The sequence below is a fragment of the Schistocerca gregaria genome, chromosome 3 (assembly GCF_023897955.1).
Source record: "Schistocerca gregaria isolate iqSchGreg1 chromosome 3, iqSchGreg1.2, whole genome shotgun sequence".
NCBI classification, from domain to species: domain Eukaryota; kingdom Metazoa; phylum Arthropoda; class Insecta; order Orthoptera; family Acrididae; genus Schistocerca; species Schistocerca gregaria.
In genome coordinates this window covers 343,798,716-343,813,409 of record NC_064922.1, presented here as the reverse complement: position 1 = coordinate 343,813,409, position 14,694 = coordinate 343,798,716, and the positions used below count along the sequence as shown (strand labels likewise).

Below are 14,694 nucleotides of genomic sequence, written 5' to 3'. Positions count from 1 at the left end.
CCTGTGCACTTTTGTGCTGTAGGTGTCCACTTGACTATCACATCAGAAACAGTGGACCTAGGGGTGTTTAGAAGTGTGGAAATCCTGCATACAGATGTATGACATAAGTGACACCCAGTCATCTGAGCATATTTGAAGTCTGTGAGTTACGCAGAGCACCCCATTCCGCTCTCTCACAATGTCTAATGACTACTGATGTCGCTGATATGGAGTACCTAGCTGTAGGTGGCAGCATAATGCACCTAATATGAAAAACATATGTTTTTGGGGGTGTCCAGATACTTTTGATCAGATGGTGTATGTGTTGAGTGGACATGCCTATTCTATTCATTTTTTACTGATTTCTCACTCTTCTGTCCTACATCTTTCTTCTTTCTCTCTTGTTTCTATTCCCATTCCATCTCTCCCTCTTTTATGGTCAAAGTCTCCATAATTTAATGCATAAATCATCTTGTTTGTATGTATTTATGGTTTTATCACATGGCTGCCTTTTTTATGCCCAACTACTCTCTTTCTGTGTAGAAAACTACCATTGCCTTCAACCTGACAAAAGAAGGACAAAATCTACCTATGGGATGTAAACTAAATCACATATGAAACAAGATCTCTCATTATTCACTGGTGATTGTAATAACCGTTCACAAGTTGCAAAATATTGAAGAAAGGTGCTTTACTTGGAACATGCACTGAAATATAAATAACTTGAATACATAGACACACACTCCAGTGATAACAGAATTTTCATCAAAAAACAGCTCACTTAATACCAGTATTCAAAAAATGAGCATTGAGAAATTTCTTAGACATACCTTTCTGGGGCAATGTAACATGTTCTTCTTCTTGAAGTATCAAAAAAGTAAGAAAAGTCAGCCGGATTATCCTCTGGAAGATATGTTGGTTTGAAAGATGCAAAGTCAACAAGGAGTACCCAGTTCCATGAGGTTATCATTATGTTCTCTAATTTTATGTCTCCATGGCAGACCTGGAATTGAAATTAGCAACAAAAATAGTATTAAATTGCAACACACAAAATAGAACTCTCACAAATCTACAACACATGGAACTGAGTAACATGCTGCAATGCTCAAAACTTTGATCAATGATTCTCTCTACAAGACCAGACTGGTTCTTTCCCTCACATGTAGCCAACGGAGGCAGTAACCCCCTTTAATGACCTCAAAGACAATGAAACAATCTCAAAACTCAAGCTGTGTCATTTACTACCAAATGCTAGCATCAAGACCAGTTGCCCATTTGATTTTCACATATTATATTAATTATTGGAGCTTTTTGGATGACTCATAATATATTACGAGAATGACTGGAACTTTCGTGGCTGGAGAAAGACCAAACACAGAGTGACACAGACAGAAAAATACTGCATCTCCAAACATAACAGATTCTTTCTTGTGTGGTAATAGCACATGCCCAAAGGCTAAATGTAGTGATCAAGTTTCAAGACTGCAGAGCAACAAATAATCACATTCTCTCTCAAGTCTGCAAATACCTCTCACCATGCCCTTGTGTTTTCATTTTGTATTGGTAACATAGTGTTCCTCTCCAAACCCCCAAAAAAGTGACTTCATAAGCTGAAGCCAGTTGTGAAAAGAATGGAAGATTAAATAAATCACAACTTAAGTAAAAAAAAAAAAAAAAAATGCTGAATTCATTCAATAAACATTCGGCTGTGATATCCACCATGAAGAAAAAGATATGGAAGTAAATTGGTCACGACTTTTTCAAAGGAACCACCCCAGCATTAGTGTTAAACAAATTATGGAAAGAATAAAGAATAAAACACCTTAATCTGGATGAATGGCTGAGGGTTTGGACTTTGATCCTCCCAAATGTGAGTCAAGAGGCTTCACTAGTGAACCACCTCACATGGTATGCTCAGCTGGATAAGAACAGGGAAGCACAGTGGCTTTGGCCTTATTGAAAGAAACATTCTAGCAATTACCATAACTGAAAGAGTAGAATACCTAAATTCAAATAGATTTAATCCCTGTTCAAATGAAAGCAAATCCAGAATATGAATCACTGCACATCATTTGATACAAACACTCCAAAGTGTAACAACATCTACATCTAAGTGATTACTCTGCTATTCACAATAAAGTGCTTGGCAGAGGGTTCAATGAACCATTCTAGTTGTCTCTCTACCATTCCACTCTCGAACAGCACACGGGAGAAATGAGCACTTAAATTTTTCTGTGCGAGCCCTGATTCCCTTATTTTATCGTGATGATCATTTCTCCCTATGTAGATGGGCGTCAACAGAATGTTTTCGCAATCGGAAGAGAAAACTGGTGATTGAAATTTCATGAGAAGATCCCATCGCAACGAAAAACGCCTTTGTTTAGTGATTGCCACTTCAATTCATATATCACGTCTGTGACACTATCTCCCCCATTTCACGATAATACAAAATGAGCTGCCATCCTTTGTACTTTTTCGATGTCATCCATCAGTCCCACCTGATGCGGATCCCACACCGCATGGCAATACTCCAGAATAGGGCAGACAAGCGTGGTGTAAGCAGTCTCTTTAGTAGACCTGTTGCACCTTCTAAGTGTTCTGCCAATGAATCGCAGTTATCTATGTGATTGTTCCAATGTAGGTTATTTGTAATTGTAATTCCTATGTATTTAGCTGAATTTACAGCCTTCGGATTTGTGTGACTTATTATGTAATCGAAATTTAGCTGATTTCTTTTAGTACTTGTGTGAATTGCCACTTTTCGCACCTTACAGATGTCTTATCTAAATCATTTTGCAAGTCATTTTGATTATCTGATGACGGTAAATGACATCATCATCTGCAAACAATCTAAGACGGCTACTCAGATTGTCTCCAATGTCGTTAATATAGATCAGGAACAATAGAGGGCCTATAACACTTCTTTGGAGAGCACCGGATATTACTTCTGTTTTACTCGATGACTTTCCATCTATTACTATGAACTGTGACCTTTCTGACACGAAATCACGAATCGTCTCACAACTGAGGTGATACTCCATAGGCATGCAGTTTGGTTAGAAGACGCTTGTGAGAAAAGGTGTCGAAAGCCTTCTGGAAATCTAAAAATATGGAATCAATTTGACACCCCCTGTCAATAGCACTTATTACTTCATGAGTATAAAGAGCTAGTTGTGTTTCACAAGAACAATATTTTCTGAAACTGTGCTGACTGTGTGTCAATAAATCTTTTTTTTTTTTTCCCTAGGTACTTCATAATGTTCGAATACAATATATGTTCCAAAACCCTACTGCAAATCGACATTAGTGATACAGGCCTCTAATTCAGTGGATTACTCCTACTTCCCTTTTTGGGTATTGGTTGGGGCTTATGAGCAATTTTCCACTCTTTAGGTACTGATCTTTCTGTGAGCCAGAAGTTGTATATAACTGCCAAATATGGAGCTATTTTATCAGCATACGCTGAGAGGAACCCAACTGGTATACAATCTGGACCGGAGGCCTTGCCTTTATTAAGTGATTTAAGCTGCTCTGTTACACTGTGGATATCTACTTCTATGTTTCTAATCTTGGCAGTTGTTCTTGATTGGAATTTAGGAATATTTGCTTCGTCTTCTTTGGTGAAGGAGTTTCGGAAAACCGTGTTTAATAACTGCTTTATTGACACTGTCATCAGTGACTTCCCTGTTGTTATCGCGCAGTGAAGGTATTGATTGCGTCTTGCCACTGGTATGCTTTACGTATGACCAGAATCTATTTGGGTTTTCTGCCAGATTTTGAGACAGAATTTTGTTGTGGAAATTATTAAAAGCATCTCGCATTGCAGTACACACTATAATATACAGGGTGTTCCAAAAATGACCGGTATATTTGAAATGGCAATACAAACTAAATGAGCAGCCATAGAAATACACCATTTGTTGCAATATGCTTGGGACAACAGCACATTTTCAGGCAGACAAACTTTCGAAATTACAGTAGTTACAATTGTCAACAACAGATGGTGCTGCGGTCTGGGAAACTCTATAGTACGATATTTTCCACATATCCACCATGAGTAGCAATAATATGGCATAGTCTCTGAATGAAATTACCCGAAACCTTTGACAACGTGTCTGGTGGAATGGCTTCACATGCAGATGAGATGTACTGCTTCAGCTGTTCAAATGTTCCTGGATTCTGGCAGTACACCTGGTCTTTCAAGTGTCCCCACAGAAAGAAGTCACAGGGGTTCATGTCTGGCGAATAGGGAGGCCAATCCACACCGTCTCCTGTATGTTTCGGATAGCCCAAAGCAATCACACGATCATCGAAATATTCATTCAGGAAATTAAAGACGTCGGCTGTGCGATGTGGCTGGGCACCATCTTGCATAAACCACGAGGTGTTCGCAGTGCCGTCTAAGGTAGTTTGTACCGCCACAAATTCACGAAGAATGTCCAGATAGCATGATGCAGTAATCGTTTCGGATCTGAAAAATGGGCCAATGATTCCTTTGGAAGAAATGGCGGCCCAGACCAGTACTTTTTGAGGATGCAGGGACGATGGGTCTGCAACATGGGGCTTTTCGGTTCCCCAAATGCGCCAGTTCTGTTTATTGACGAAGCCGTCCAGGTAAAAATAAGCTTCGTCAGTAAACCAAATGCTGCCCACATGCATATCGCCGTAATCAATCCTGTGCACTATATCGTTAGCGAATATCTCTCGTGCAGCAATGGTAGCGGCGCTGAGGGGTTGCCGTGTTTGAATTTTGTATGGATAGATGTGTAAACTCTGGCGCATGAGATATTACGTGGACGTTGGTGTCATTTGGACGCGAACGGAAAGCCGAAGCTGCTGTTGGATCACCTGCTGCACTAGCTGCGCGTTGCCCTCTGTGGTTGCCGTACGCGGTCGCCCTACCTTTCCAGCACGTTCATCCGTCTCGTTCCCAGTCCGTTGAAATTTTTCAAACAGATCCTTTATTGTATCGCTTTTCGGTCCTTTGGTTACATTAAACCTCCGTTGAAAACTTCGTCTTGTTACAACAACACTGTGTTCTAGGCGGTGGAATTCCAACACCAGAAAAATCCTCTGTTCTAAGGAATAAACCATGTTGTCCTCAGCACACTTGCACGTTGTGAACATCACATGCTTACAGCAGAAAGACGATGTACAGAATGGCGCACCCACAGACTGCGTTGTCTTCTATACCTTTCACATCACTTGCAGCGCCATCTGTTGTTGAAAATTGTAACTACTGTAATTTCGAAAGTTTGTCCGCCTGAAAATGTACTGTTGTCCCAAGCATATTGCAACAAACGGTGTATTTCTATCGCTGCTCGTTTAGTTTTTATTGCCGTTTCAAATATACCGGTCATTTTTGAAACACCCTGTATTTCGAAGTTCTGTAAAACTTTGCTAATCTTGGGGATTTTGCGTTCTTTTAAATTTGGTATGCTTTTTTCGTTGCTTCTGCAACAAGGATCTCACCCGTTTTGTGTACCATGGGGGATCAGTACCATCACTTATTAATTTATGTGGTATATATCTCTTAACTGCTGTCAATACTATCTCTTTGAAAACATTCCACAACTTTTCTACTTTTTCATGATCAGATCGGAAGGAGTAAAGACTGTCTCCTAAACAGGCATTAAGAGCATTTTTATCAGCTTTTTAAAATAGATATACTTTGCGTTTCTTTTTGATGGTTGTAGATGTTACGGTATTCAGCCTAGCAGCAACTGCCTTGTGGTCGCTAACTCCTGCATTCGTCACAACACTCACTATTTGTCCCAGATTATTTGTTGCCAAAAGGTCAAGTATGCTTTCGCAACCATTTACGCTTCGAGTGGGCTCATCAACTAATTGTTCAAAATAATTTTCTGAGAAAGCATCCAGTACAATTTCAGATGACGTTTTATGCCTGCCGCTGGCTTCGAACTATAGTTTTTTCCAGCATATCGAGGGTAGATTGAAGTCACCACCAACTATAACTGTATGAACGGGGTACTTATTTGAAATGAGACTCAAGTTTTCTTTGAACTGTTCAGCAACTATATCTTCTGAGTTGGGAGGGGGCGGGGGGAGGGTCAGTAAAATGATCCAATTAATAGTTTAGTCAGATTGTCAGGTATAATCTCTACCCATAGTATTTCACACGAACTATCAACTTCAGTTTCGCTACAATGTAAGCTACCTCTGACAGCAATAAATACGCCACCACCAACTGTATTTAATTTATCCTTTCGGAACACTGTTAGATAGTTTGAAAAAATTTCAGCTGAACTTATTTCCGGCTTTAGGCAGCTCTCTGTACCTACAACTATTTGAGCTTCAGTGCTTTCTATTAGGGCTTGGAGCTCTGGTTTTTTCCCAACACAGCTATGACAATTTACAACTACAATACCAATCATTTCTACAACTACCTTACTGTGTTTTACCTGCCTGCTTTTAGATGGACACCCCTTCTGTGATTCCCTGAGACCCTCTAACCTAAAAAACTGTCCAGACCCTTCCACACAGCCCCTGCTACCCGTGTAGCCGCATCCTGCGTGTAGTGGACTACTGACATATTAAGTGGAACCTGGAAACCCACCACCCGATGGCCAAAGTTTAGGAATCTGCAACCTACACGGTCACAGAACCGCCTGAGCCTCTGGTTCAGACCGTCCACTCGGTTCTGCACCAAAGGACCACAGTCAGTTCAATCGAAGATGCTGCAGATGGTGAGCTCCGTCTTAATCTTGGAAGCAAGACTGGCAGTCTTTAATTTCTGCTAGCCGCTCGAAACCAGACAGAATCTGCTCCGATCCAAAGCAACACACGTCATTAGTAACAAGCTCCCAACTACCAGCAAACCCACCCTCCGTGAATGACCAGACCTTGTGGGCTGAGAATCTTCCTCTGGAACAGGGTGGACAACTGCATCCAGCTCAGAGACATCATCAGCCACCCAAAACTTGTTCACCAAATATACCGGGGAGGCCCTACAATCGGCCCCTCGAAATGTTTTTCGCTGCCTGCCATACTTTGGAATGATCTCCCACTCAACCATGGGTGAGGGGTCAACCTCAGTGCAGGCAGTACCTGAGGCAGACACAGCAGTGGACCGATCGGAGGACACATACGACGTGCTGGACGTCCCTCGCATCCCCGCGTTCGATCCCACACAGTGACGCCCATTGGCAGCAGCCTCAAGCTGTGTGACAGAAGCCAACGCAGCCTGGAGCTGTGAACGAAGGGTTGCCAACTCAGCTCGCATCTGTACACGACAATCACACTTCCTATCCATTACTGCAGTCGCTCCTGTTTGAAGCTCATAAAAATATATAACCAACGAATGGTGTATTTGCCTTATTAGCAGTGGGAAATCAAAGTGCTCTCTCACTGATGGTCTAACCAACACTAAGCTGTTCTAACCAAACAAACAAAAGCCTGTACGATTCGAGGGTCGATAGCAATGGCGGTACTGTACACTACACTGTTATTGAAATACAAGGTTGTGCCTAGTAAGCACTCGAACACGCAAGAAAATACAAAAATAAACTAGTAACTACACATATAACTGAAAATAAGTCGCTCCTGTTTGTAGCTCGTAAAAATATGTAACAAGCGAACGGTGTACTCGCCTTATTAGTATCAGGAACTTGCAGTGCGTTCTCGCTGACGGTCTAACAACAAGTAGTCACATTAGTAAAAGGTGCCCCACATAAAACCAGTATGCATCACATATCAGTTAATCATCTCTAATCGAACTGCTTGTGAAATGGCAATGCTGTCTCGAAAGTTGGCTATGCTGCATTTTACCAAAAGCTGAATGCATCAGTTGTTGTGAGAAGCTCATTGTGAGTTGCTACAGTAGTGGGGCAGTTTGCACTAGAATAACGAACTGATACTGTGGAATGTTACATAAAGACAGGCTGTATCAAGGAATATAACGAAACGTTTCAAGCAAAGTACTCTGGTAGGAATCTCACCACAACCAGCACTACTCAAGATCTGGAGGGCTGTACAATCCGTACAGAATGTGCAGAGGAATAGACAACCATGAGGCCCCCTGAAACTATAGACAGAATTCACATGGACATTATGAGAAGCCCTCACAAGTCGATAAGGAGGTTATCACAGCAGATTGCTGTACCTCATACATTGTGTGAGTGTGGTGCAAGAGTTAAATTTGAGAATCAGGAAAAAAAAAAAGAATTTGTTATTGTAACTGGCTGTTAACATCTATTGCTAATGGTTACCTGGACCCCTTGCTTTACTTTATTTCAGATGAGGCCTGGTTTCATTTGTCAAGTTAAGTAAACTTCCTGAATCACAGATACTGGTCGCAGGACAACCCAAATATTCTGCATGAAGAACCTCACCATTAAGAGAAGATATGTGTATGGTGTGTGTTGCTTGGCATGTGCGTTATTGGCCCTACATTTTTCAATCACACCTTAAACAGTGACAGATATCACCAATGTGCTCCCTGAAGACAGACTTTTCAGTAGAGGCCTTTGGCCCCCAAGGCCCTCAGGCTTTTTATGTATAGGGCACACTAAAAAGCAAAGTGTATGCTGAAAATCCTCGCAAATAGATGATCTTAAACAGAAAATTACCAGAGAAATTAATTTCCAACGTCTCTTATGAACAGGTAACTACATGGTTTTTAACATTACTATTATCAATTCTTTGTTTGTTAGTTCACTGTTACTTGGCTCTGGTGTGTGAGGCATATCGGCTTTATGTGGGACACACTGTAGTACTTCCTTTTTCAGTACCTTGGACATACGACTGAAGATCTTATGATTATGAGAACAGTGGTACATCTGTAGTGACTATTCCCCACTCTGAAAATGCTGTTTCATTCTATTTGAGTTACCTGCAGTCAAGTACATTGTCAAGCAAAAGAAAACGCTTCTCAGAGACACATTTCACACTTTCCAACTGCAGCCTACAAGTGTTCCAATAAAGAATACTGCAGTTGTTATATTTGTTAGATTTTCCAAAGTTACACATAGCAGAATGCCCTAATCATGTCTTACACTATACATTCTTTTGTGGTGTTAACAGCATGGTAAATTATGTTCCACTGCTTTTAATGGTGATACGATTATAAAGATCAATAATGGCGTAGTACCTATGCTCAATAATGTCAGTAATGTAATCAGAACACAGGCAGTCAACATGAGAATCACATTTATATGTATATACATAGCATTTCAGGATAACTGTTTGGCAATGTAATCCGTAAGTCATCAAATATGGTAATGCTTCACATGCAATACTTACTCCAACTTTGTGGCACTGATGAAGAGCATAAAGAAGTTGAAATGCAATCCATTTCTTCTCAATAGCTGTGAGGAACGGTCTTGTGCTTATCCGATCATACAAACTATATTTTACATATTCTCGCATAAGGAAAGCTGCTTTATCTGTTAACTGCAACACAAAAAGAATATTGGAAGGTAATGATGTGCAAAATGTCCATTAAAATTTATATTACAATATACAGCAAATATATACACAATTTTTTAAATTAACCGTATGGCTAGGGCCCCCCGTCAGGCAGACCATTCGCCGGGTGCTGGTCTTTCAATTTGATGCCACTTTGGTGACCTGCAGTCGATGAAGATGATGACAACACAACACCCAGTCCCTGGGTGGAGATAATTTCCCGACCCAGCTGGGAATCGAACCCTGGACCAGAGGATTGACAATCCATCACGCTGAGCACTCAGCTACCGGGGGCGGATATCTACACAATAACGTATTATTTATGAAAGACTGACTTGGTGTCAAGTGGCAGCCGATTATTAGTCTTATATTTTTACTGCAGTTTATTATTGCATTTGTCTTGATCTGAACAGGGATATAAAAGCAAGAGTGACCCCAACTCACTATTGTTCACACCGAAGTAGGTTTATTGTGAGGTTTCACTTCTTATGATAGTAGTAAAGCCAACCAGTACCATTACAGAGTGGTAGGAGTTCTTCCGGACTTGATGATCCATATATTCTGTGTCTTTTCATCTCCAACAGTTTGCACTGAAAGATTAGATGTGGTGCACTTTCGTCACCCTCACCATACAGACAAAACCTAGGGTCTCCTTTTTTTGTTTTTGCATCATAGGTCACTATTCTACATGCTGACTTCTGAACCAGTTTTATAGTTCTGATTTAATCAATGCATTACTGATTCCTGAGTGACCAGTCACCTACAGCAGATTTATCCTGTTGCTTTCCCCTAGCCTCACAAGAGCTTTGTGGCATTCTGCAACAGCATTTGGTCTTGTTGCAGGGGCTGATAGAGATTTCAGAGCTGCTTGGCTATCTGAATAAATGTAAAACTAAGATTTTTGACATGTCAGTAATCCACATTATGTCTCCTGCACAGTATCATGATTTGTTCTTCCATTGCTTCCTACTTTCAATTGATACGTTGAAAGATTTATTGACACAGCTGGAAGCTATTGTATAGTAAGCCAGCTTTTCCCCTATCATTCCTATATTTACCACATCAGTGTTTTGGTGCGGGGTTCTGGATACGCTAAAGATATCTTGTTATTTCCAGTTTTTAGCCTGTATGCTCCTGCTATTGCCTTCATTTTCAGCCACTTGTGTAACAGAGGCACACCCAGCATGGTCCCCATTCCAGTAGCAGGTGTGCGGCTAATCCAGCCAGTTATGACTAAATAGACCAATCTCTGCCCCTAGCCACGCTTTTTAGCAACCACCTTCTGTTTTACTTTGTTTCACCTTAGTGAACTGCCATAAATTATCAAAGATCTTATGTGAATTTTAAAATTTTCCAGGCGAACTGAATGTTCAGATAAATTTGGGCTTGCAGCCTGTCATCACTGACTTTATTGCATGGTATTTCGACTGGGCACCTGCCAGTTATCTTCAGGTGAATCATCAAAGACTGAGAAGACTTGCTCTATGCCGCCCTACAGAGTGCGGTGGAAGTATTTCGTGCATGTATCAAAATGCAAGTTGACAGACGGACCTCACTTTGTGACAGCAGCACTCTCGCTGGTCTAACCATAGAACTAAGTTGTCCTCTGTGTTACCAGTCATCAAGGCCACTAGCCTACTCTGTCATCTTCGATTAGAACAAATGGTGGAGGTGATAGGGTTCAATGTAGTGTCCAGCTGGTTGCCACTATGATGGTTCGTCACCTTTGTCAGCCTTCACTAATTGGTAAAAAGTTCCAGGTGGCCATCACTGTTTTGTTTTAGCGTACTCTATCCTCAACCTATTTTATGCTTTAACAAGAATAGTTTGAACAAACTGATGGCATCGCCATGTGCAGCCCTATGTCTCCCTTGGTGGCCAACTTTTTATGGGAGATTCCAAGGAGAGACTGCCTGAATCAGCTGCCGTTAAACAACGTGTATTTTGAAGGTGTGTAGACAATACTTTCATAGTATGGCCTCAAGGAGAAGATAAATTAATGGAGTTTCACCACCATCTCAACTCCATTCATAACATCATTCAGCTTATTAGGGAAATAAAGAAAGATGATTGTCTGCCTTTCTTGGATGTCTTGATGTCTTGGTTAGATGAAAGAATGATGGCTCTCAGGGGCATTCAGTTTGTCTTATGCCCACTCATACTAACTTGTATTTGCAAGTGTCAAGTTGTCATCACCCATTGCAAACTATGGGCATGCTTTTAAAACACTTGTACACAGAGCTCACACAATTTCAGATCTATATAGTTTGCCTAAAGAGTTCACCCACCTAACGACAGTGAAAAAAATGGATATTCCACCCAGAAAATTACCAGGAAGTGGATCTAGAGGAGAACACACTGGCAAAATCTTTAGCTTCTGTTCCTTTTGTGAGCAACATTTCATTTAAAATGGCAAGAATCCTTGTAATTTTCAAGTGAAAGTGACCTACCACCTAAGATTGCAGACCTTGCTATTGTGGAGTTAACAAAATACCTTGTCAGTATGGTATGGCTTACATGGGACAGAGTGCACGCATGGTGAAAGAGCGCTGCACTAAGAATCAATGTTGCACTCCCCTTCTGCAACCAAGCAAGTCTGCTATCACTGAACACTTTACTTCCACTGGACACTCGATGGAGTGTGATAGAACTGTGATTCTGACCACAGAAACATCTTTTTTGGACTCCATTATTAATGAATTTGAGAAAATATGTCTGGTGAAAAATCTGATGAACCACAATAATGACTACCAGTTGGACAGTGTGTGGAATCCCATAATCTCCACAATTTGTTGTAATCGAAGACTATATATATGCAAATGGCTCAGGCGAGTGTTAACATAGAGGACAGCTGAGTCGCACAGTTCCACTAGTGAGGGCGCTGCCACTGGGAAGTGTGGTCTGCCTGTCAACTTGAATTTTGACACGTAAGTGTAATACTTGCACTACACTATACAGGGTGGAACAAAGCAACTCTTCGTCAGTCTTCGATGGCTCACCTTATGATGACTGGCAGGTGCATAGTCGAAATATCATGCAATGAATTCAACAGTGACCAGCTGCAAGACTGAAATTTGTTTGAACATCACAGGTCTTACTGCATTTGTACACACCTAGTGCATACTCTTGGGGTTTGGGCTCCAGTATTTTCCACAGGCTCTTCTAGTACTCATAAGAGAATCTTTCGCCATGGACCTAGTATTCCTTATGTGAGTGGTCCATGATAATTTCGCATCCAGGGTTACCCTTAGATACTTCACTGCCCTCTCTACAGGTAGATTTTCATCAAGAAGCTTATGATTCTAGCACATTGTTGGATACACTTCCTCATAAATGCTACTACACCAGTTTTCTTGGCGCTGCCCCTCAGATCCTGTTCCATTCACCAGTTTCACACACTGTTCAGTGCACATAGTCTCCTAACAATAGTAGTGAATTTGCCAAGTATTACTATAACAAAGTTGTCTGGGTATTCTTAGCATAAGTAGTCTCTAGTAATTAGCTCTTTAATGAATCCATTCGCAACTAGGTTCCACAGTAATGGGGACAAAACCCCTCTTTTTGAACACACACTGGTGATGTTGATCAATGTTATTTTATTCATCATGATGGCTTCTGCCTTTCTGAAATCAACATGGTCTTAATCTACATACATGCAGTGGTCTCGTGCTATGCCATTCTGCAGCTTTAATCACTGATTTGAAGGTCAAATTGCTGAAAGTCCCTTCGATATCCAGGAAGGTGCACAAAGTACTTTTCTGCAAATGTAGTGCTTTTTCCACCTTCCCAATAAGTTGGTGAAATGCTGTTTCACATGATTTGCTTGGTGGATGTGCATGGTTATTTAAATGTAGGGGAACCCCGGTTAACCTCTTTTTCCAAAAGTGTACATTATCCAGTTTTTCTAATTTCTTAAGAAGACAGGACGACAGACCAGTCGGTCTCATACCCTCAGCCTTGGTACGATCACTTCTCCCAGGCTTTGGAATGAAGATAACCATGACTGCCCTCCAAGCATTAGGAATGATTCCTATTACTATACTAATTCTAAACAGTCTACACAGGAGTCTAATTAAATCCTCTTCTGCTTGTTGCAGTAGAGAGGGAAATATCCCATCTTGGACTAGTAACTTGAACTGCCTAAACATTCCCACTATCCACTGGATTCTTTTGAAATCAACACAGTGTCTGGCAGATTCCCAGCTCTCCCTTTGGTTACTTGTAAACCTGTGCCTCTCAAGGACTGAAACTTGGTCTAGGTTGTCTACCAGAAGGCACTGATGGAAATGAGTCAATAATGGTTACCAATTTCATTCAAATTTCGATTATCTTCAAATTTGTTAAAACAAATAAAAGATATGCAGCATTTGATCTTACATAACAAATCTGAAACACACATATTTTAAATATAGAAGTGTGTACACCAGTTACTTCTGTGTGCTGTGCACAGCTTCCATAGGTCTTTAATGTACATACATTACAAAGTCAGAAATTATACAGGAGTACAGGCAAGCGATTATGAGGTACCATCCTTCATACATGGTACACCAAGACGATCATGTCAGTGCTGTGTTAAAACAAAACAGTTACAATGATAAAAGAAAATTTAAAAAATACAGTTGGTGTACAAAACCAAAACTAAAATTGGGAGAAACTTGCAGTTTACATCTCAGATACAGTTTCTTCAGTCTTGCACACTAGTGAGATTCTTTTGCAAGTATCCCACCAGAGGGCATTATTTTTTGTGGTTCAGGAACACACATAGTGCATGGATCAACTCTGCTACTGGGTTGGTCTTGTTGTTGCCACATCAGTCCCACTGTGCAGCATAAACATTGTTTGGCATAACTGATTCAGCACATCTGTCTATAAATTGCCTTTATAAAGATTAAAAAAAGCTAAGCTTCTGAAAATCTTTATGACATGATCAATTAAAATTGAAACTAAAAGGATGAAATATCATGATCATTAATGTGGATAAAGGTAATACATTAGCAATTATAAATGAAAATGAATATGTAGAGATAACTGAGAAGTTTTTGGCTGACAATAACATTAAACACATAAACAAAGACCCAATCACTAAGTTTCAGACTAACTTACAAGACAAACAGGACAGAATACAATGGAAAAGCATTATGTCATAAATATTGTAGTGCTTCGAGAATTTCCACGTAACTTCTAGAACCACTCGCCCTTCTACCATCTCGAACACACAATATTTTAAATATAAGTGGGAGAGTGGTAACGTTATCTACTGCACTACCTGCTTCCGTGTGCAGGTTGGAA

The 14,694-nt window shown here is 40.6% G+C and overlaps 1 protein-coding gene across 1 annotated transcript in view; it reads right to left on the bottom strand.

Moving 5' to 3' along the window:
* Positions 1 to 14,694, bottom strand: part of LOC126354825 (phosphoinositide 3-kinase regulatory subunit 4) — a 192,191-nt gene that overhangs the window by 150,391 nt on the left and 27,106 nt on the right. Inside the window, exons 3-4 of the mRNA XM_050004768.1 lie at positions 9,241 to 9,390; positions 810 to 982 (exon numbers count right to left, since the gene is read on the bottom strand). Coding sequence (XP_049860725.1) covers positions 810 to 982; positions 9,241 to 9,390 — 323 coding nt within the window. The remainder of the gene's footprint in view (positions 1 to 809; positions 983 to 9,240; positions 9,391 to 14,694) is intronic.